This window comes from Saccharomyces kudriavzevii (genome assembly GCF_947243775.1).
Source record: "Saccharomyces kudriavzevii IFO 1802 strain IFO1802 genome assembly, chromosome: 15".
NCBI lineage: Eukaryota > Fungi > Ascomycota > Saccharomycetes > Saccharomycetales > Saccharomycetaceae > Saccharomyces > Saccharomyces kudriavzevii.
Genome location: NC_079286.1, coordinates 943,766 through 966,803, shown reverse-complemented (window position 1 = coordinate 966,803; position 23,038 = coordinate 943,766). Strand labels below are relative to the sequence as shown.

Below are 23,038 nucleotides of genomic sequence, written 5' to 3'. Positions count from 1 at the left end.
GAAATATTCATCAACGACGTGGTTGTTTCTTCCTGCTTGATGCGCGTAGTGCGTAAGAGAGCGAGAAGGAGCCAATTCAGCTAGTTTAAAAGGGGCCACGGCACGATCAGAATAAAGCAATACTATGGCAAATTATCAAAGTATCAGTAGGGACAAAATCTTGTGCTACTTATTATTATGGGCAAGAGCAATGTTGCAAGAGGCATAAAGCGTAAAAAAAAAAGCATCTATGTGAAAAACAAGTAGCGTCTCGTCTTTAAGAATATTAAATTATAACAGAACTTTATTGGTTCCACTCATCTTAATCAAGCTTTTCCCCTCCTTTATTCTAGACTATCCCCTGTAATTTTACCGGTTCATCAAGAAGTTCCAACCGTAAAGAATATCATGAATTCTGGCCGGGTTAAAAAGTGATTATGGCGGCTAAATTTCGGCGGCTATTCCTTTTACTTCTTAATATAAAAGGACAATAATCTATCTCTTTCTGCTAATTCCTGCGCTTTTTGATTATTACAGGACGAGAGTAACAACGGCAATAAGGAGAGGCAAATGGGATCGTTAGGTAGCTCTGATTTTACAACTAAAAATGGTATTCAGGTGGATGCAGGGGGTATAGCTGCTGCTCACTTGGAAGTAAACGTCGGCGGCTATCACACAGAACAAGTAATACCTATAGTAAAGCACCAGCTCGTGAAAGTAGGAAGAAATAATAAGGAATGCCAGCTAGTTCTAACCAATCCCTCAATATCCTCCATTCATTGTGTGTTTTGGTGCGTATTTTTTGATGAGGATAGCATTCCGATGTTTTACGTTAAAGATTGTTCTTTGAATGGGACATATTTGAACGGTTTACTTCTGAAAAGGGATAAAACGTACCTTTTAAAAGATTCTGATACTGTCGAATTATCTCAAGGAAATGAAGAAAACGACAGTAAAAAAATACAGCTGGTTTTTATGATTAATGATGATTTACAGTCCTCTCTGGACCCAAAACTTTTGGATCAAATGGGTTTCTTGAGAGAAGTAGATCAGTGGGAAATAACAAATAGGATAGTCGGAAATGGCACGTTTGGCCATGTCTTGATCACGCATAATTCAAAGGAAAGAAAAGATGATGTTTGCTATCACCCTGAAAATTATGCTGTCAAGATTATAAAACTCAAACCAAACAAATTTGATAAAGAGGCTCGAATCCTCTTAAGACTGGATCATCCGAATATTATCAAAGTCTACCACACTTTTTGTGACAAGAACAATCACCTTTATATATTCCAGGATTTAATTCCTGGCGGCGATCTCTTCTCTCACCTGGCTAAAGGAGATTGTTTAACTTCCATGTCTGAAACGGAATCTTTACTGGTTGTCTTTCAGATATTGCAAGCGTTAAACTATCTTCACGATCAAGGTATTGTCCATCGTGACCTGAAACTCGATAATATTTTATTATGCACGCCGGAGCCATGTACTAGAATCGTCTTGGCAGATTTTGGCATAGCTAAAGATTTGAGTTCTAACAAAGAAAGGATGCATACAGTCGTGGGAACACCAGAATATTGTGCTCCAGAAGTTGGGTTTAGAGCAAATAGAAAAGCTTATCAAAGCTTCTCAAGAGCAGCTACTCTAGAGCAACGAGGTTACGATAGCAAGTGCGACCTATGGTCCCTGGGCGTTATTACACACATTATGTTAACGGGAATCTCTCCATTTTACGGTGATGGTTCTGAGAGATGTATTATTCAGAATGCAAAAGTTGGGAAACTTAATTTCAAAATAAAGCAGTGGGACATAGTTTCCGACAGTGCTAAGAGTTTTGTCAAAGAACTTTTGCAAACAGATGTAGCTAAACGATTAAATAGTAAGCAAAGTCTTGAACATGTCTGGATCGCAAAACATTTGAGTCAACTGGAAAGGCTATATTACAAAAAAATACTATGCAATAACGAAGGTCCTAAATTAGAAAGTATAACTTCAGATTGGAAAAGAAAATTACCTAAAAGCGTTGTTATTTCTCAGGCAATACCCAAAAAGAAGAAAGTTTTAGAGTAATGATTTGTTCAAAAAAAACATTGCACGCGATGCAAGATGAAAAGCCAAGCGCTACGCGCAGCATAAATTGATTGTATGTTTGTAAGTAACAGTAGCCCTTCTCTTTTAGAAACAGCGGGAAAAAAATGCTAATAGTATAGGGGATAGAACATGAAATTTATTTTTAGAAGATGTTCATCTACCCATATTGGTAAATTGATCAAAGAATCTCTAAACACCCCTGAATTACTATCGCCGCAACTAGAGCGAAGGTCACCATTGTACCAACGTTCCCCTAACGTCAAAAGAACAAACTCCATCACGGATAAATGGTTGAAGGATGCACTAACAAGGAAAGATAAACTGAAAGAGGGTAAACTTCGAAATGTAAATTTAAGATTAAGCGTAGTATTGACTACCCTACAAAAGCTTCGTACTGCTTATAATCCTGCCCTGTATTTTGCATTGTTGAATCGCATTGGTACAGGCCATATAATATGGTTGAATAAAATGGGTCGACCAATTGATACATTGCCATATGGTCGGTTACCTTTGGAGTTTTTTCATGAACTATCCAACATGCTCTATAATATATCGCTCCGGCCCGTAAATGACAAGATTGCACTAGCTAAGTTTTCCCTACAATTATTGGATCATTATTATTTCCTTAAAGCGAAAGCATTTACGGGGAAAGAGGAATTTCAGTCAAACCCTAAGTTTTTGAGGAATTGCGCTTTTTTGGTCGCTAAGTCACAGTCGAACTATTACTTAAAGGTAATGCAAGGACTATTTACGGAAAATTCCGAAGGTCAGTTGTTGATCAAGTTATCTCAGTTAGCATTTTATGTGGAGACATCCCAATGGACAAGTGTAGTGGAAAGCTTGCCCTCGTGCATATTCGATTTTACTGTAACTAACCCGAAGAAACGTGATAGGGATATTCAAATCCTAGAATTATTCCGTCCATGTTTTATCAAGACTTTAGAAATCTTGATAGCACAGGACATGGAAGGTGAAGCGTGTCATATGTTGACAAGTTTGTATTCTAATTGGAACCTTCACCTTGATCCGCATGATTCTTCAAATCTCGTGCAGTTGTGTGAAAATCACTCTTGCCTAAAAGTCATTGAAATTTTGAATAGATTATCCTTAGCCTCCACTAACATTAAACAATTCGGACTGGAAAAATTGCCATTTGAAATTGATTTAAAGGAGTGCATGCATTTTTTATCAAAAAGAAATTTTCAGCCCTTCAAACAAGGGGCATTTCTTCAATCTTTATCGTTCAAATTAGGCGATTTACCGTCAAGCCTAGGCGTATGGAGACGATACATCAATGAAATGGATGAGCAGATGCGGGCTGAATGTATGCCTTTACCTTTAAAAGCACTTTTCATTAATATTTTACTCGCTCACTTATCTCTCTATAAAAATTTCAATTTTGTGCTTTCGTTAGTTGAGCATATAGTATATGAAAGAGAATTATGGAAACCATTTTTACTGACAGAGAATATAATTGGGAACAAAGAAAACTCCGGCATTCATTGCTTCTTTCATGCTATGTCTCAAGCGACCTGTACCAAGGTCGCTCTGTTGACATTGTTCAATCAATTGAATAGAATGGACTATCAGTTTAGTGTCCATGATTTTCTTTCGATGTTGAAAGTTTGCAAAACTTACTCCGACTGTGATTTCTTCTACTTCATCTTTTACAATTTTTTAATTGCACACAGTCACAAATTCCTTCAGTACGATAAGTTTAATGGTAAGTTTTCATGGAGGTTGCCCACACAGATTGGAGATGCGATCTCTGCATGGCTTTCTAGCTTGGAAATTGATATACGAGAAAATACTGATAGAGTCCTGCAGATAACAGATGATGTTAGCGAATCGTATGTCGATGTTAAATCAATTGATTTAGAGGGACACACCGTTCAGCCGATCGACAAACTTAAATTGCGTAGGATTTTTGGGGAGCGGAAAACTCTATTCGATATGGATTCAGATGTTTTTCAAGATTGTAGAGCGAAAAGAGACAAGGAAGTTGGGATGCAAGCTTGTTTTACCGCAAACGATGCGCGGTATGATTTGGTATTGGATTTATCTTATTCAAAAAGGATAGAGGACTTGTTGTCTTATATAATATCTCGGCAAACACAACAGAAAGAATGACTATGTAAATTTGATGCTTTCGCTCTATAAAGTAATATCAGAATCTAATATATCCATAAATTCAGAATTCTCACAGGCCTTTTGTAAAGATTGGAGTTGTCTGGTAGCATCTAATTCTAATAATATCTGGAATATTCCTTGTAAAGCGATATTCTGGCCTCCCGTGAATCTCAATTTCGTTGCTGTGTATTCACGTTTCATAATAACCAATAGCCTTTTTAAAGTGAAATTGACTAAATTGAATAGATCTTTTCGGTCGGTTGTTTCCTTGATGGTGAAGTAATGAGAGATTGCTAAAAATGGGAGAAATTTGATCGCATTCACTCTCAATGTTCCATAATCTAATAAATGCAGGTTGTAAACTTTGGCGAAAACGCCCTGAAAATTGAAATTAGGATGTAAAATAACCAACCCAGATTCCATGATTCTTGTCCAAAATTTTATGCAATTAACGGCGAATTTGATAGTATCAAATCTCATGCCGCCCGTCGATGGATCTCTATTATAATCATATTTTTTTGACTCAACAACTTGCTTAGCGTTGGGGATTATTCTGACCAAATCATTACATAGTTCCAATTGTCGCGAAGAGGATAGAGACCTAAAATATGCAATGAAGGAATCAATAGATGAAGTTAGTTGGGAGTCTACAAAGTTTATTGCCCCTGCGCTAATTGTGTAGCCCTTCCAGAATTCGTTGCTTTGACCTTGCGTGTGTTGAAAATCAAGTATCAAAGAGTCAGATAATTCTGCAATTTGTGGGGCGGTTGAAGTGAGTAATTGAAAACTCGCTTTTTTAATTTCTGGTACAGGTTCCGCCATCAACCTAGTTAATTTTGGCCTGACGAAATCATCGTTTTCATATAGTAAATCAGGATGTGATTGTGCAAATTGCAAGGCCTGTATTCTTACCAGACGTCCTACATCACCTTGTTGAGTTGTCGTATAGTCATCAAGACAATTGACGATGGTTTTGAGGAATTTCTGGTACAAATCTGGCGGGAGCACACTTATCTTATCGTTCCAATGATTGTCGAGTTCTTCTATCAAGATTGATTTGGACTGTGATGTTAATAAAGGAAACTGGGAAAAGAAAAGGGAACACATCTTCTCCTGGTCAGGTAGATGACATAATGAGTGGCAAGCCAATTCATTACCTGACTTGATTAATTGAGCGGCCCTCATGTAATGGAGATCACAGCATCGAGATATTATATGCTGTATTGTAGGGATAAACTCATTGTATAGGGTTAATTTCTTCTGCGGTGATATTATCTCCACAAATTTCCAAAATAGTTCTTGGTTGAAATCATTTTCTCCCATCAATTGCCAGTATTTCAAAATAACAAAAATCCGGAATAATTCGGGCGAATTATCATTAAATTGTCTTTTTCCTTGGCCAAACGATTGAAATTTTATCTTGTGATGATAAATGTCAGCGCAAATTCGGCTCGTCTCGGGGCGATATACGTCATTTTCAAATAGTTTCAAATATAAGTACAAAATTTGACAGTTCTGGATGACTGATTTTCCCGATTTCTTCAATAAGCCATGCAATAAATCAGGTGAGTGAAGCTGTGACTTGATTAGCGGAAGTAAATTATAATCTATATTGAGTTTCATCGTGGTCAGGTGCAAATTTTCGAGTAGATTCCAACTGAATGCCCAATCGTTAAAAATGCTCCAAACGCAGACAGAGGTGTTCGAGGTGTTTCCAGGATTGAACAGTGTGCGGATTAGGCCTGAATTTTCCTCGAACGATTTCGGTAGGTCTTTCCAGGTTGCCTGCAGTATGGAAGCTATATCTGCTTGGTTCAGTGCCAGAGATTTGTTGGACCTCCCCATTAATTCCTGCAAGGCGGCAAAACTGGAATATCTGATTATTAATTCGGGGTCGAAAAAGGCATTGATTAGCAGGTGCGACAATAGTGATTGTAGGGTCTGAGCAGTCAGATCGTTGCTACTGTTTGATCTTATTATTGACCAGATGATGAAATTTGTCGAATCTCTAATATGATGACCCTTGATAATTTGAAAGCGGGATTGCTGGAAATGACAGGTCATGGGAATGATCTGAGCCAAAACACGGTCGATCAAGTCTACAGGAAGGATTCTAGCCAGGGCCACTTCAGCGATGATCAAGAGAGAAGTGTGTAACTCGTTACTGTCGATGGACTCCCAAGAGTCCTGTAAGAGGCAGATTGTATTCTCGATGGTGTTTTCAGTGAACTCGACGGACGATGACGGGTCCACCTGCTGGAGAAACTTGATAATCTTGGCAAAGGAGTGGGCCAACTGGAACCTCGTATCCGTGGAATTTGAGTTTAGGTGATCTTGGAAGAACTCTACTATGGCATCGAGAATTTCGTGAGAGGCGTGATTGTACGAAACCTGGAATAGTTTAGGTAACAGCTTTATTGCGTGGTTGGACAGTGCAACCGCTTGCAAATGCGCCAAGTTCTCGTTCGAGAAATAGGTGGTTGCAGCTTGAGCAGACCGAATGAACAATTTCAGGAATTGGTTGAGAAAGGGCACGTTTGATCGATCTGGTTCCGGTATCTGGTCGAAGTCACGTGTGAAGTTTTTGAAGTATAAAATAGCTTTGATCTTGTTGATGGGAGGAACGCAGATCGGGTGCGTTTCGAACCCCGACGACACCCGAACCGTTTTGTGGAACCTGTCTTCAAAAGTGTAAGGTGAGAGCAAGATGACGCTCAGCCAAGATAGGTTTAGATAGACGCACAAGACATCGGCGAAAGAGGAGGGCGACGTTCGATCCTGTAAATAGCTTAAAATGTCGTCTAGTCTAAAAATACTTGTATCTAATGATTTAAGGACCTGTGCGTGGGAGATCTTGTCAAGATTGTAGAACAGCTCCGCAACGAGTCTTTGCTCACGCGGTGGCACATGAAAGAACGAGTTGGCCAAAAGAGGTACGCATTTGGGCAGTATGGCGTCCAACAGTGCCGGATCCTCTTGGAACTTGTTGATCGCGGCAATCGTTTCTTGATGCGTCTCGGGAGACACGGTCTGGACTCCAGATCGTATCGAGCTCAGCAACGTCGGGATACTGGACATGGTTGGGGTAGGTAGGGTAGGGGTTGGGCGGTATGGCTGGCTACTAACGTTCTGGCAGAAATGCACTTTTTTTTTCCCCTTCTTTCTGGCGAATTTGTCGCTTTTTGATTAATTTTTCCCCGAAACTTCTTACCCGGGATAGACATATCCTTTATATGAATTTTTTGGTTTTTCTGCGCATCGAGAGAAGGGGGGGGAAGAAGAACGCCGAGCCCGCGCGCAATGGCCGGACATCCGTCTCATACTGAAATGGCAAGTCCCGCGCGCTTCAACTTTTGTCACAAACTGGCCGTGGCATGGCGGCTTGTCATGTCAGGGGACCCAGGGTCCTTTGTTTGAATGGCAGTGGTTCTGTGGACGCGGCATCTTGCGTTCGTGACGACAGCCGCCGTTGCTGGCACGGCTCTGTCCGGCAGCCCGGGAGGAGCCCGAGGGACCTGAGTCTGGCTCGCGCTGTTCCGCCGCGAGCCACCCTAAACAGAGGCAAGGGGCCTTTCATTGCGCTTGCTATGACGTTAAGGCGGTCGCGCGCGCGCGTGCCTGTCGCTTTTTTCGCTTTTACACCGCTGCCCGATATCTCTTATCAGAAAAAGGTCTGTTTAGGACACATCGTTATCATTGTGCCTGCTCTCAGCTATCACTACTACACCGGGTTTTTATCTGTTTTACCCCTCCATCCTGTGCTGATAACACAAGCTTACAGGGCCTGCGGATGGGACACTAATGTATATGCCTTAATCTGTACATTCATGAATGCAAATTACACGCTTGGCTGCCGTGTGTACCCCATGCATTCACACATACACACACACACACAATATATATATATATATATATACATATATATATGTATGTATACATAGGACACACTATTTTCTTTTCGATTTCGTTTCTTTTCCTTTCCCTCTTAAGTTCATCTTTTCTCACAAGTAACCATCAATGCATACACCATGGTGAATCTATTGCCCTTTCATAAGAATAATCGACAAAGCGCGGGCGTCGTCACCTTCACAGACGACGTTGGCGGCAGCAGCGCCGGCGACAAGAAGGACGACAACGTTGTCCAGGTAACGGAGTCGGCATCCTCCGGGTCGCGCAACAACCACCAGCGCTACGACAACGAAAAAGATGACGATATCCGCATGGAAAAGATCTCCAAGGACCAGTCCGCGTCGTCCAACGGTACCATCCACGAGGAACTCGTGATGGACGTGGACTTGGAGAAGTCGCCCTCCGCTGACGGCGACAACGAGCCGCGCAAACTGAAGCAAGGCCTGCAATCGCGTCACGTGCAGCTTATCGCGCTCGGTGGTGCCATCGGTACGGGGCTGCTCGTGGGGACATCGTCCACGCTTCACACTTGCGGCCCCGGGGGGCTGTTCATATCGTACATCATTATCTCCGCCGTGATCTATCCGATCATGTGCGCGCTCGGCGAAATGGTGTGCTTCTTGCCCGGTGACGGTTCTGATAGTGCCGGGTCCACGGCCAACCTGGTCACTAGATACGTCGATGCCTCGCTGGGCTTTGCCACGGGGTGGAACTACTTCTACTGCTACGTGATCTTAGTGGCCGCCGAATGCACGGCCGCGTCAGGTGTGGTGGAGTACTGGACCACCGCGGTGCCCAAGGGTGTCTGGATCACGGTGTTTTTATTGGTGGTCGTGCTGTTGAACTTCTCCGCCGTCAAGGTGTACGGTGAGTCCGAGTTTTGGTTTGCCTCCATCAAGATCTTATGCATTGTCGGGCTGATAATTCTCTCGTTTATCTTGTTTTGGGGCGGTGGCCCCAAGCATGACCGTCTTGGGTTCCGCTACTGGCAACATCCGGGCGCCTTCGCGCACCATCTCACCGGGGGCTCGCTGGGTAACTTCACTGATATCTACACTGGTATCATCAAGGGCGCCTTCGCCTTCATTCTGGGCCCGGAACTAGTCTGCATGACTTCGGCAGAATGCGCGGACCAACGTAGGAACATTGCCAAGGCTTCGCGCCGCTTCGTGTGGAGACTAATCTTCTTCTACGTTCTGGGGACGCTGTCCATCTCCGTTATTGTTCCCTACAACGACCCGGTCTTGGTCAATGCGCTGGCGCAGGGCAAGCCGGGCGCGGGTTCGTCTCCCTTCGTGATCGGGATCCAGAACGCCGGTATCAAGGTCCTTCCCCACATCATCAACGGGTGCATCTTGACTAGTGCGTGGTCCGCCGCCAACGCGTTTATGTTCGCGAGTACGAGATCGCTGCTGACCATGGCACAGACGGGCCAGGCACCCAAGTGCCTGGGCAAAATCAACAGGTGGGGGGTTCCCTACGTGGCCGTGGCCGCATCCTTCCTATGCTCTTGCTTGGCCTACTTGAACGTGTCGTCGTCAACGGCAGACGTTTTCAACTGGTTCTCCAATATCAGCACCATTTCCGGGTTCCTGGGCTGGATATGCGGCTGCATCGCGTACCTCAGGTTCCGCAAGGCGATTTTCTACAACGGGTTATACGACAGGTTGCCCTTCAAGACTTGGGGGCAACCCTACACCGTGTGGTTTTCTTTGATTGTGGTCTCCATCATCACCATCACTAACGGCTATGCGATCTTCATCCCCAAGTACTGGAAAGTGGCGGACTTTATCGCCGCCTACGTCACATTGCCTATCTTTTTGGTTCTGTGGTTGGGGCACAAGCTCTACACCAGGACCTGGCACCAGTGGTGGCTCCCCGTGTCCGAAATCGACGTCACCAGAGGCTTGGTGGAGATCGAGGAGAAGTCAAGAGAAATCGAAGAGTTGAGACTGCCCCCCACCAGTATCAAAGATAAGTTTATGGACACCTTGTTGTAACACTTTTATGACCACGGTACTAATATTCAAGATGCTTCCCCTTGCCACGCCCCATGCGGAGGTAAAAACACATATAAAAATAAATATAAATGCGCACACATACACATACATAAGTTTTTGTAAAAGCCCATAAAAAGTTTTTCAAGGAAATTTTTTTTTTTCCGTCGTATGCATTTAGCGACGCACCCTGAGAAACAGGGGTAAATGTCATCGCCTGTGAAAAATACTCGATAATATACGTATATATATATATATATATATATATATATATATGCAAAAAACGTGCGTAGAAAATTCAATAGATCGTACGTAGAACAGCAATTGTTTCCTTCCATAGCACAATCGTAACAGCACCGCCGCCAATGCCAGAATCAAGACTGCAAAGACTAGCTAACTTGAAAATAGGGACCCCGCAGCAACTTAGACGGACCTCCATCATAGGTACCATTGGGCCCAAGACAAATAGCTGCGAGGCAATCACTGCACTGAGAAAAGCTGGCTTGAACATTATCCGGCTGAATTTCTCCCATGGCTCCCGCGAATTCCACCAATCCGTGATCGAAAATGCTATGAAATCAGAACAGCAGTTCCCCGGAAGGCCGCTTGCCATTGCCCTCGATACCAAGGGTCCTGAGATCAGAACAGGCCGCACCTCAAACGACCAGGACTTCCACATCCCCATAGACCATCAAATGATCTTCACCACTGACGCAAAGTTCGAAAACAATTCCAATGATAAAATCATGTATATAGACTACGCCCACCTGACAAAAGTAATTGTCCCCGGGAAATTCATTTACGTTGATGATGGAATTCTCTCTTTCAAGGTCCTTCAGATCATTGATGAATCTAATTTAAGGGTTCAGGCGGTAAACTCGGGTTATATCTCATCTCGTAAAGGTGTAAATTTACCCAACACTGCCGTCGATTTGCCTCCTCTATCTTCAAAGGACATGGACGACTTGCGATTCGGCGTCCGCAACGGGATTAATATGGTGTTTGCCTCTTTTATAAGGACTCCCGAAGACGTCTTGACTATTAGGAAAGCCTTAGGCCTTGAAGGGCAAGATATTAAAATCATCTCCAAGATCGAAAATCAACAGGGCCTAGATAACTTCGATGAAATCCTGCAAGTGACAGATGGTGTCATGATAGCAAGGGGCGATTTGGGCATAGAGATACTGGCACCTGAAGTGTTGGCCATTCAAAAAAAACTTATCGCAAAATGTAATTTGGCGGGCAAACCTGTCATTTGCGCAACTCAAATGCTAGAATCCATGACCTACAACCCAAGACCCACAAGGGCTGAAGTCTCGGATGTGGGAAATGCTGTGCTGGATGGCGCTGATTGTGTTATGCTGTCTGGAGAGACGGCAAAGGGTGATTATCCAGTGAATGCAGTTAATACTATGGCGGCTACGGCTCTGATTGCTGAAAGCACCATTGCACATTTAGCTCTTTATGACGATCTTAGAGACGCCACTCCCAAACCTACTTCCACTACTGAAACGGTGGCTGCCGCAGCCACAGCAGCAATATTGGAGCAAGATGGTAAAGCCATTGTTGTATTATCCACTACGGGGAACACGGCAAGACTATTGTCCAAGTATAGACCAAGCTGTCCCATTATACTGGTAACAAGACATGCAAGAACGGCAAGAATTGCACATTTGTATAGAGGCGTTTTCCCGTTTGTTTATGAGCCAAAACGCCTAGACGATTGGGCCGAGGACGTTCACAGACGCCTAAAGTTTGGCGTTGAAATGGCGAGGTCTTTTGGAATGGTTGAAAATGGTGATACCGTTGTTTCCATCCAAGGCTTCAGAGGCGGCGTCGGTCATTCAAATACCCTACGTGTTTCTACTGTTGGTGAAGAATTTTAGTAAAAATTAAAGTCCCTTTTTTGTTTTACCTATTTATATAAAAAATTGTCCATTGCTTCAGTTAGATTTCCCTTTTTTTTTTTTTCTTATTTTGTTAAACGTTTGGATATTACAACTGATATATACTACTAACTGCGTTTTTTTTTTTGTTTTTTTTTATACTTCGAAGTCCATGTCAAGCTTACGCACAGTTTGGAATGTATGCTTGTTTCTGTTTAAAAGTGGAATTACGTCATTGAGTAAGATTCTTTCCCACGTTTGGAAACCGGAATGGTCCTGGTTTGAAGAGGCACGAATATGCAACTCTCTTGATATTAGATTCGATAAGTGAAGAACCAGATGAACTCTATTGGAATCACAAAGTTTAATTAAATATTTCACAAATAATTTAACATCTTTCTCGTGTGGGCCCCCATCACCCAAGGTTTCGGCGACCCATAGCGTCACTAACTTACAAATCTCTTTGAATCGGGTCAGGTTCTGGAACTTGATTGGTTTGAAAATACTATTATGACCCACGAAATGATTTTTCTCGTTTTGCAAGTTTTCTTCTCTTCTTTTAATTTTTTCGTGTAAGTTTCCCAACTTCGTTCGTCGGATTTTTTTCTGAATCCTTAAGTCGTGCCTTACTTCTGCTCGAACTTGAGTGGGTAGTTCACTCATGAATTGTTCTTCCATAGTGCTGGGCAAGTCGTTTGTGTTCGATGTTCTCAAAAATGCAAATCTATTTTTTTTGGGGCTCAGCAAGTTTGAAGCTGATCCAGATTCATTTCTCAAGTAATTTCTCCTATCAAACTCGTTGTTAATGTCAGTTTTTACATCTTCTGGTAAGTCCTCGAATGCTCTGTTCGTCACTATTGTTTTGAATGGCAATCTCAGTTTTAGCTGGTTTTTCCCCGAATCTGCATCGATTAATTTGTTGAATTGTAAAGCTATGCCTCTTAATTCCTTCGGGGGACAGCCTAAACTTCGATACAAACTTTTCATCTCGGTAACAATAATCCCAAACTCATTCGTTGGAATACCTAGTCTGCTGCTACGACTGAACGGGTCACATCTTCCCATACCCATGTATTTAGAAGGTTCAATAGGAGCATCTTTACACCTTTTCATGAGTTTTAATGTGATTTGAGACGCAGTTTTGCTAATTTCGTTTAATTTCCTCAGGAGATATTGACATCCTCTTTCTATGAATAAATCTACTTGAGTTATATTTTCAAACCTGATGCCCCAATTGATATCTATTGATAATGATTTCCTTTGCAAAACTTCTTTGGGATCATATAGTATCTTTAGGCTTTCCTCATCATCTTGGCCCTGTAGTGCAAGATGAATTTTCATGCCCAACTTGGAGCCTACGCTTGCCTTCAAACTATCTAAAGTATATCGTTTCCTTAAAGCATTCAAAGAGGGTGGACTGTCGAACGTTGATTCTAATTTTGAAAGAATAGAACGGCCGACCCCAGGTAAATCATCTAGCTTGAAATTGGACCAAAATTTTTCAGATATATCACTTTTGAACGTAATACTGTGACCATTCGGTTTCGACATTTTCAGAGCTAGTCTTGCTAGCACTAGAGAATCAGAACATCCAATACTTACCGTGCAACCACTGGTCTTCTGAAACACTTCATGGCGTATTTCCTCGCATAGAATCGAATTTAAAGTCCTACTATTATGAGCATCATTTGAGATTACTTTGACACAAACAGCTTCGTCAATGGAAATGGGTAATATTAAATTGAATACGTTCAACTCCTTCAGAGTATTGTAGAACGCTTCAGATTTTAATTGAAATTCCTCAAAATTGTACGGCAATGATATTAGTTTGATTCCATTTGGCAACATTTTTTCTGCTTGAGAAACCCACATACCATTCCTAATTCCGAAAGACCTTGCCACATAATTACAACTAGCTATATCTGAATTTTTAGTACCATGGCACACCACTACAGGATCTTTTTTGAAGTCGCATGCGGAGAAACAAGCACTTCTACATAGATACGCAACAGTTGCAAAAAAACAATCAAAATCAATGTGGAATATAGTATAGGTGTCCTTTTTTGTAATCTTGGTGTAATTATTAATGTTCTCATTCAGAAATTTATCCCTCAGATTGGCTTTCCATACAGAAAGATGATGTAGCCTCGAATGAGCAAAGTAAGAAGTAAGAAAGTTCGGATCATTACAGTCTACTATCTTTTTTGATTCTAAACTATGAAGGTCTGTCAATGGTGGCGGTTCTACTGGTAGCAATGCCGAGCGTATATCTGTAGGTGTTTTATCCTGGCTGGATTTTAGCGAGAACGGCATGGATTTTACCGTTTTACAATTATCCAACTTTTTTTGTTGCTCATCAAGTTTGGCTGTCAAGGAGTAAATTTTCCAGGGCATCAACCTTCCTTCCCTAATACTATCTGTTATCCAATCCGGACTAACTACTTTGTAATTTGCAAATTCAATCCTTTTTTTTAATGGTAAACTGGAAGCCACTATATGAGTAATTGTTTTCTTTGCAGACAAGTAGTGCAAAAACTTTCCACCATGTAAAACTATCATTTCATGTAGTTGCAGCCTGCCAGGTTTTGTGTAACCATTTATATAGATGACGCAGTTCTTGAATATTTTCTTGTTCTGGCTGGAAATTCGATCTTTATATTGTTCTCTTAGCATTTGATCTTGTACACTCTGTCCTTGGGCCTTGTCTCGGAAATAAATCTCTCTAGTATACACAGTATTTTTTTTAATGTCATCACTATTGTTATCACTTTCTTGAACTTCAACAACGCTATGAGCAATGGGTGAATCTTCGCTACTGCTAAGGTCAGTGTGCAAATCATCACAGTCAACCTTTATAGTAGAAAATCTTGAGGCTCCTGCAGTTAAATTGTAGTTGTTCTTATTGGTTTGGGACAGCTGATTGACATATTCAATTAAGGAATCATCACTTAACGTAGACAGAAAGGACCTCGCATTCAAGTCGCCATTTCTTGACGTTAGGTGCGAATCATTAAAACTTGACTGAGTAAAGCAATTATTTCCATCAGGAGTTCCATCCTTCACAGAATATTCCAAATCACTATCCAATAAATCTACAAGACCATCATATTCACCCATCGCTAGATAATTTTAAAAAAAAAAATCAAATTTTTATTTAACTGAAATTGTCAACTTCTCACTTACTCTTTGTACTGAAATTTTTCAATTAAATTCGTCTGAAAATCAAGAATCAGGTTTTTCTGTTATCGTCAACAGTACAGGCATTCAAAGGCTGCCGTAAAGTCTAACTTTATAGGTCTTTGAACAAATATCTAAGTTTGTGCGATGAGCATAAGCATCTGACAATTTTCATTATCCTGTTTTCTTCTTAAATTGCTTTTCGTCCGCTCTCATGTCTGTTGAAAATTGATAATCTGAAGAAAATTATAAATAAGAGAAGGATATCTAGCAAGCTCATGCTTAATAAACATGAAGGACAGCCTGTGACTGTCCATAATAACTCAAGACCATTTGCTTTGAACGAGAAAAAGTTGGTGAGCTTTAATCCGAATCACAGCTTCTAAAATTTGTTTATTTTGATTTTAAATTAATTGAATCAAGTGTGAACGCCAGCTTGAAGGTTGAAGGAAAAGCCATCGTAAAAGAACATGGCAAAGGCGCCAGGAGCTGTAAAGAAATCCTTCAAGGTGCTATTGAATAATTTGAAGTCGCAAAAATGTTTGATTTTTTCTTTAGTTGTGCTGGTCAAAATTTACACGTTATAAAAATTGTTGGGAGAGAATTGTTCTGTCCTCTCCAATAATGATGCCGCTTATAGTCAGATATTTTTTAGCTGAGCTTCCTTCTTTGTATGAATAACTGTTGGAAGATAATCATCTATTCCATCGATTATTCATGTTCATAGAATAGCACGATATGGTGTCAATAGTGTTGGAACAAGAATTTACTGTCATCATTGATTAGTAGTATAACAAAATAGGATGTGAATGGCAAGATATATGAAGCAGAACAGAAATACTCTCGATATCATGTGAAATTACTTATTTTTTCGTTTCAACACTAGCAATACTGTTAATCTGCTGTAATACTAATCAATGTATAGTTGAATCTTGTTCAAACAAAATTAGCATTCCCGTAGTTAAAGATGAAATGCCATATACTACCGAAACATTCTACCTACTTTGAGAAATGCAAGAAGGAAGCAAACTAATTTGTGTTAGCGCCAATTATACTGAGTGTGAATGATATATACTCTAGAGTGCCACTAGTTGTACTCAAAATGGGTGTAATTGTATGTACAAGCGTTAGACACAGGAACATGTAGGACGCGGGACTGGTTTCGAAATTCGCTGCTAAAACTAACAGAAAACTCCAACACTAGCTGACCAGTGTACATCAAGGTAGGCCAGCTTCCTTTGCCTTAGTCGTTCATATCCACTGAAGCCATATCATTGCAGGAGTAATCCATCATATCACCCATCCTTGATGACGTCTGCGCCCAAACATCATCCCAATCATACTGGACAATTAAACGGTGTTCTGGATGAACTGGATATACGCTGTATTTCAAACTAGCTATGAATGGGATTTGAGTGTATTGCTCAGTGTAATCTTTGCTATAAATGGAGTTGGCATTCGCCAGTAAATCCGGATAGAAGTATAGAGAGACCTCAACGCTGCCGTCAGCGTACGTCATGTTCAATAAATAAGTTGGTACACAATTGATGCTGGCACACCATTCATGTTGGCCACTACGTTCTCGAATTGCACGTCATCAGCACGCTTATATAACGTACTGGTACCTGATTTTTCAAGAACCAAAGGTCCACTTTCATAAGGAAAATCACCGGGGATAATATTGCTACTACGCTTCTGCAATTTTATGACGTACTCAACCAACGTATACACCGCCCAAGCGGTCAAAATACAGTGCTCATCGCATATATACCACATTTTAGATCACCGTAACATGTATGCTCGTTCTTTGGACATGCTGCACAGTGATCTATTAAGTCTTTCCACTTTTCCCAGGCCTTTTTCGATTTGTTGGTAGGAGACCACGGAATGCTCCATCATGAACGTTTTGATGAACGTGATTGGTCTATACAATATGTATCAATAATCGTGAAGATGTTTTAATATGAAAAAGTATTTTAATAATTATAAAAGTATAACTTTTCTTGATTATAATTTCAATTATTAATATAAAAAGTATTCAAAAACTAAAATTTCCCTCGTCGCCCGGCATGGGAGGGTAGAATTTAGGGGAACACAATGTGTGTTCATCGGAATAAGCAGTGGGCGCTAAACACAAACCTGACTGATCACACTAGTACCATTGTCATGAAGATTAACCGCGCTTGCCAATGCGACGAACATTATCATGCTCGCGTAGGTAACGTTTTTCTCTTTCCGTTTGTTCTTTCCAGGATGTTATCGTACTCAAGATATCGAATATGAGAAATATTATATCTTCAATCATTTTTGGCTAATTACTGGGGAGCAAAATGATTTATCGAAAGTTCAAAAAACTTTAGGCCTGCCTCAGTCGCTGCGTCATTATATCTCGTTTGATTGCCTCATACAACGTTGATTCCTATAGCAGTTTGCTATTTAAATGTATTGGTTGGAAATCGTTAGTAGCGACGAAGCTTAAACTTGTTTAAGATGCATCTAGCTACCACTATTCCAAAAAATTAGTTTGCTTTGTACATTGTAGCAGACCATTTAAAAGATGAACTCGTATACTGGTTCATGAGATATAAAATGTCAAAACATAACTAAAGGCAATAAACAAAACTATGTTAAGAATTACTAATAAAGTGGAAAAGCACGAGAACCACTAGTACAAGGCAAGTAATCTGAACCGTGTAAAGAGTGGTTGTTAACAATTAGTAGCTTGTTTATAGTTCTAATCAAGAACAAAATTGGACTTTCTTTAAACTATGTAGGAGAAGACGGGGTGCAAAAGTATTTGGTTTCCTCATCGACGCTAGCCAAAAATTAAGACAATAGTAAGGCACTGGAAAAAAAGCATTCTCTACACTCTAATAATTGTATTACAATAACCAAGATACTTTTTAAACTCTTGGCAGCCGACGTTTCACTTTGCATGGATATCCGTGGATACCATGTTGAGTTTTCAAAAAGGTTTATAAAAAATAAAAAAAGGGGCGAGCTGGGAATTGAACCCAGGGCCTCTCGCATGCTTTGTTCTTCCGGTTTCCCAGGAAAATCACCCAAAGCGAGAATCATACCACTAGACCACACGCCCGCTTAATTTGTGGAGAGTGTTGTATTACGGGCTCGAGTAATACCGGATGTCTTGACAATCCTAAATTCGTTTAGGAGAGTAACTTGTTGTCAGACTTATTATTAACGTGATTCACAGAATGTTACTTATCCTATATAATCTATATAAGATCTGAATCTAACTAAAGGGTGGAAGCGCGGAATCTCGGATCTAAACTAATTGTTCAGGTATTTATACGTTTGGTTGGTTTGGTTCATCTTAGGCAAGTAGGCTGCCTAGTATACTCAATCTTGTCTGTTTTGGAACTATTGTTTGGTACGTGTTTCATACATGTTTTATGTCTAGGTTGATAAATCTAGTAATGCTGAGGTATCTCATTTTGAGATACAACATCTTCCTCTCTCTCGGAGTTGTCTTGAGTCTCGTACAATTGTCTAAAATTGGCTAATATTGACTTTCGTATTTCCTCTGGGATTTGGTAGAATTCAGCTTCTGAATATTCTACTGAGATTGTCGGGTCCACATCCTGCATACGACATAAGTATGCTTTGTGTGTGGTATCTATCCCTATAACTGCAATGACTTCATTGGCTCTGTTGATTCTTTCAACGGAACTGATTGGTTTATTCTTTGGATATGCGTCGGGTCGGTATACAAATTTCTTTAAGTATTGTACGTTAATAACTCTATGTTTTCTCTTGTGTGAATCCAAGTCGAGTTCGTAAGCGTTATCATTTATTTTCTTGACAACTCGAAATGGTCCAACATATATAGGTTGTACCTTCATATATGCTCCTTTCTTGAAATATGCATCTCTATGCACTAGTACGTGATCTCCTATGTTCAATAACAAAGTTTTACGTCTTTGGTTGTTATTAGTTTCCATTTCAATCTGAGCAGACTCTAGTCGTTCTTTTGTTTGGATCGTAATAGCTTTGAGGTGTCGGGCCAGTTCTACGGCGGTAAAACTTCTTGCATTGATTTCGCAATCCGTTTTAATGGTAGGTGCATTGGGAGTATATCCTAAATCAATTTCGAATGGTGACTTTCCAAGTGTTCTGGTCGGTGTGGAGTTATAGACAAATTCAATTTGTGGTAAGTAGGTGTGCCAGTTCCGGGTATTGGTGGAGGCATAAGCTCTTAGCAATCGGTTCAATGTTTGAATCGTTCTTTCGGATTGTCCATCTGTTTGGGGGTGGTTTGCAGAAGACATTGTCGATTTTATCCCTAATCTTTTTGTAAGTTCTTGATATTTTTCTGCGGTTATACGGATGTCTCTATCACTGGTTATTGTTTTCGGGAAACCATGATATGAAAAGATATAGCGGAATAGCGTATTTATTAGCTGTGATGCGTCTGCTGTTTTTCTTGTAGCTATGAAGTGAGCGCGTTTCGAGAAGCGGTCGACAACAACGAGGATCATATTCAAATCGTTTGTTGTTAAGGGTAGTCCAGTCACAAAATCCATTGATATATTAAGCCATCTTCCTTCTGCTACGGGAAGCGGTTGCAATAGTCCTTGTGAACGTGGTCGATGTGATTTTGTGAGTTGACATTGTACGCAGGTACGGATGTATTGTGTAATTGAATGTTGCAATTTCGGCCAGTAATAAATTGGAGCAATCTTTCCAAATGTTACAGTTACACCAAAATGGCCTCCGAATAAAGTATGATCGTGATACAGTTTTATGACTTCGTTCTGTTGTTTTACCGGGACTACTAATCGGTCTCGATAGTAGATTATTTCGTCTACGATGGAGTAGTTCTTACGGAAGGTCTCGGATAATTGAAATTTCTTTCGGTAGCTATGGAAGGCTGACATATCCTCCGGTTTGACATTGTGTTGCGTCAGTTCATTCAGATGAATTAACGTAGCACTACACAATGGGTCTGATTTATATTCAGTTTTCCAGCTTTCTGGGTTGATAGGATCGGGTGTTTCTGGAAATGTGGTGTATACGGCACGGGATATGGCATCGGCAACGACATTCTTGGGTCCTGCTAGGTATTCTAAGGTAAATTCATAGGTGGCTAGGTCGTCTAACCATCGTTGTACGCGTCGTGCGGGTTCGTTTTTATTCTGTAGTGACAGTAAGCTGATGTGGTCTGTTCTCAATGTAAAATGCTTACCGTGAAGCATATATCGGAAGTGGTGGAGTGCTTTAATAATTCCAAGTAGTTCTAATTCGCCTGCGGGATAATTCTTCTGAGCGCCTTCTAAGGTCTTAGAGAAATAACCGACGACACCAATAAGTTTGTTTTTTGTATTGATTTCTTCTAGAACAGCACCAATACCATCTTTTGAGGCGTCTGTGGTTAATCGGTAAGTTGCTTTGCTATCGAATGGTATCAAAACAGGGGAACTACATAGGGCGGTTTTCAGCTTCTCGATTGCTTTGTCTTGTTCTTCTGTCCATTGACTTTTGTCACAAATAAACAGTTGAATGGGTTGTGCTATCTTAGAACATTCTGGAATGAATCGTCTGTAGTAATTAATCATTCCTAAAAATCGTTGTGCTTGTTTTACTGTTTTCGGGGTCGGGAAGTCTCGGATTGCTGCACATTTGTGTTGCAGTGGGGCTATTCTCTGGATTCCAATACTATAGCCTAGGAATTCAATTTGTTTTGATGCAAATTGACATTTTTTCCTTTTAACAATAAGGTTTTCGTCCTTTAGTCTTCCAAGAACTGTATCTAAGTGTTTCCAATGTTCTTCTTGGGATTCAGAGAAGATTAATATGTCATCAAGATAGACATTGACAAATCTCAAGTCTCTGAAAATGTCGGCCATGTATCTTGCAAAGGTGCTAGGTGCATTGACTAGACCAAATGGCATGACAGTGTATTCATATTTACCGGACGGGGTGACAAAAGCGGTTTTGTAGCGGTCTTTTGGTTCCATTGGAATCTGGTGATAACCACTGTGCAAATCTAGCGTGGTGAATATTTGGGCATTCCCAATACGGCTTAATAGGTTGTCGATTCTGGGTAATGGAAATGGGTCGGAGATAGTTGCCTTGTTCAGGGCACGGTAGTCGACACAGAGTCGGAAGGTATCATCCTTCTTCGGGACGAGGACAACGGGGGAACTGCATGGAGATTTCGAGGGGACAATGAATCTGTTGTCGAGCAGTTCTTGAACGATCTTGTTGATTATTCGTTCGTTCTTTTCGGTGACGTGATATGGTTGTAGTCGAGGTAGTCGTGCATCAGGTTTAATTTCAATGTCGTGTTTTACGGGAGCGTTGTCGATGTTCATACATCTTGCTGGGAGATCATTACGTATAATCTCTGTATACTTCTGTTGTAACCAAGCCGGCAACGTGGAAAATGGTTCCTTATCGCTGTGATCAATAGCTTTAGGTTCGACGTTATGGATGGTTGAAACAACGTTGAAGTATCTTTCATCCTCTTCTAGGATCATCGCTTCTTCAGGTATCTGGAATTGTGCAAATGTATTGTGAATACTACCTGGATTGTCAAGTGTTGTAAGCGGGTCAGTTGCGTCAGGAATAGTGGGGGCAAAAGACAGGGTGTTAGTTCTGGAGTCGCCACGATTACCAGCGGATTTCAGGTCAGTTGCGTCAGGAGTAGTGGGGGCAAAGGACAGTGTCTTGGTTCTGGAGTTACCACGATTACCAGCGCATTTAACTTTCACATAGTTAATGTTTTCGGGATGATAAGCCTTGGGCTTCTGGGCGGAAGTACACTGCTTAGTGTTCAGGATTGTGTACAGGAGTTTCGGGTAGCGGCGTAGAATTGGATTTCCGATTAGGAGTTGGTAGTCCATTTTATCGAGTACATATGCGGCTACATTGATTTGCAGATTGTCGACTGTAAGGTCGAGAGTAACTGCTTCTGAGGTCGTGGCAGATTCGGTAGATATGAATCCTCTAAAGCGGAGCGGCGGAGTATCGTGGATTGGCAGATTCAGGAGTTTTACGGTATCTCTTTGTATAAATGATGTGGGTGATCCACTATCAAACAGGGTTCTTATTTTCGTGTTTTTTATTTTTATGTGTTTTTCGGCAGTCTTGTCCATTTCAGGTATGGCGATATAATGTACAATAGGTTGAGATGTGATAGAAAATTTCGTGTGGTCTTTCGACTCAGGGTCAGGATCGGCTAGAACTCGCATTACGAGCTCTACATTCGTTCAGGCGGTGTCCTTCTTTCTTACAATAAAAACAGAGACGGTTCTTTACACACTCTTCTCTAGATGGATTATTGCTTCTCCTGTTGTGATAAGTCGCGGTCGGTTTATTGTATGATCTTCTTGTCCGAACTGCGTGGACGTGTCTCTTCTGGGTTAACGAGTTATCTTCTGGGTCACTGTCGTTGTCATCCTCTTCTTGTAAACGAGTTGTGGCTGCGATTATAGTATCTCCATCGGCGTCTAGCTCGAATTCTGGGAAGAATCTCTCAGTTAGTGCGGTTGTTTGGTAAGCCTCCTCCATGGCTCCTCTTAACGTTTTTGGTTTGTGCATTCTAACTATATTGTAGGTTTCCTTTGTCAGTAAGCGGGTATATGTCATAATAGCTGCTTTTTCGGTCATAAAGTCTGGTGGCATTCTGTCCCAAATCATTTTGAATTGTTTGTTGAGACGTTCAATACCCAGTTTTGCTTCAGATAGTTGATTGATCGTATTGAAGATTTTGTTGATGTCTGGTGGCTTATAGAAATGCTGATAGAGTCCTTGTATGAAAGTGTCGAATGTTATTTCCAGTATGCCTTGCTCTTGGACAAAATCATTAGCCCATTGAGCAGCAGGGTTCAGTAAGTGTTTTCTACAATA

General features: G+C 41.0%; 8 protein-coding genes and 1 non-coding gene across 9 annotated transcripts; 4 read left to right on the top strand and 5 right to left on the bottom strand.

The window, feature by feature from the left end:
- Positions 1–549: 549 nt before the first annotated feature.
- Positions 550–2,046, top strand: MEK1 (serine/threonine protein kinase MEK1; the record flags this gene model as incomplete). Its single annotated transcript, XM_056231525.1, has 1 exon — positions 550–2,046. The coding sequence occupies one exon, from the start codon at positions 550–552 to the stop codon at positions 2,044–2,046; it is 1,497 nt and encodes a 498-aa protein (XP_056085335.1).
- A 150-nt stretch (positions 2,047–2,196) lies between these two features.
- MNE1 (Mne1p) lies at positions 2,197–4,197 on the top strand (the record flags this gene model as incomplete). Its single annotated transcript, XM_056231524.1, has 1 exon — positions 2,197–4,197. The coding sequence occupies one exon, from the start codon at positions 2,197–2,199 to the stop codon at positions 4,195–4,197; it is 2,001 nt and encodes a 666-aa protein (XP_056085334.1).
- Positions 4,198–4,221: 24 nt separating this feature from the next.
- CIN1 (Cin1p) lies at positions 4,222–7,275 on the bottom strand (the record flags this gene model as incomplete). The annotated part of the gene is made up of 1 exon (XM_056231523.1): positions 4,222–7,275. The coding sequence occupies one exon, from the start codon at positions 7,273–7,275 to the stop codon at positions 4,222–4,224; it is 3,054 nt and encodes a 1,017-aa protein (XP_056085333.1).
- A 950-nt stretch (positions 7,276–8,225) lies between these two features.
- On the top strand, positions 8,226–10,106 carry PUT4 (proline permease PUT4; the record flags this gene model as incomplete). The annotated part of the gene is made up of 1 exon (XM_056231522.1): positions 8,226–10,106. The coding sequence occupies one exon, from the start codon at positions 8,226–8,228 to the stop codon at positions 10,104–10,106; it is 1,881 nt and encodes a 626-aa protein (XP_056085332.1).
- A 362-nt stretch (positions 10,107–10,468) lies between these two features.
- Positions 10,469–11,989, top strand: PYK2 (pyruvate kinase PYK2; the record flags this gene model as incomplete). Its single annotated transcript, XM_056231521.1, has 1 exon — positions 10,469–11,989. The coding sequence occupies one exon, from the start codon at positions 10,469–10,471 to the stop codon at positions 11,987–11,989; it is 1,521 nt and encodes a 506-aa protein (XP_056085331.1).
- Positions 11,990–12,145: 156 nt separating this feature from the next.
- REV1 (deoxycytidyl transferase) lies at positions 12,146–15,106 on the bottom strand (the record flags this gene model as incomplete). Its single annotated transcript, XM_056231520.1, has 1 exon — positions 12,146–15,106. One exon carries the CDS (start codon positions 15,104–15,106, stop codon positions 12,146–12,148), a length of 2,961 nt encoding a protein of 986 aa, XP_056085330.1.
- A 1,303-nt stretch (positions 15,107–16,409) lies between these two features.
- On the bottom strand, positions 16,410–16,685 carry SKDI15G4810 (uncharacterized protein; the record flags this gene model as incomplete). Its single annotated transcript, XM_056231519.1, has 1 exon — positions 16,410–16,685. The coding sequence occupies one exon, from the start codon at positions 16,683–16,685 to the stop codon at positions 16,410–16,412; it is 276 nt and encodes a 91-aa protein (XP_056085329.1).
- A 1,474-nt stretch (positions 16,686–18,159) lies between these two features.
- Positions 18,160–18,263, bottom strand: Skdi_15.trna20P. Its single transcript has 2 exons — positions 18,228–18,263; positions 18,160–18,195 (listed from the first exon to the last, which is right to left on the bottom strand). It is a non-coding gene; the product is annotated as a tRNA-Pro (tRNA).
- Positions 18,264–18,597: 334 nt separating this feature from the next.
- SKDI15G4800 (uncharacterized protein) lies at positions 18,598–22,284 on the bottom strand (the record flags this gene model as incomplete). The annotated part of the gene is made up of 1 exon (XM_056231518.1): positions 18,598–22,284. One exon carries the CDS (start codon positions 22,282–22,284, stop codon positions 18,598–18,600), a length of 3,687 nt encoding a protein of 1,228 aa, XP_056085328.1.
- Between the last annotated feature and the right edge of the window lie 754 nt (positions 22,285–23,038).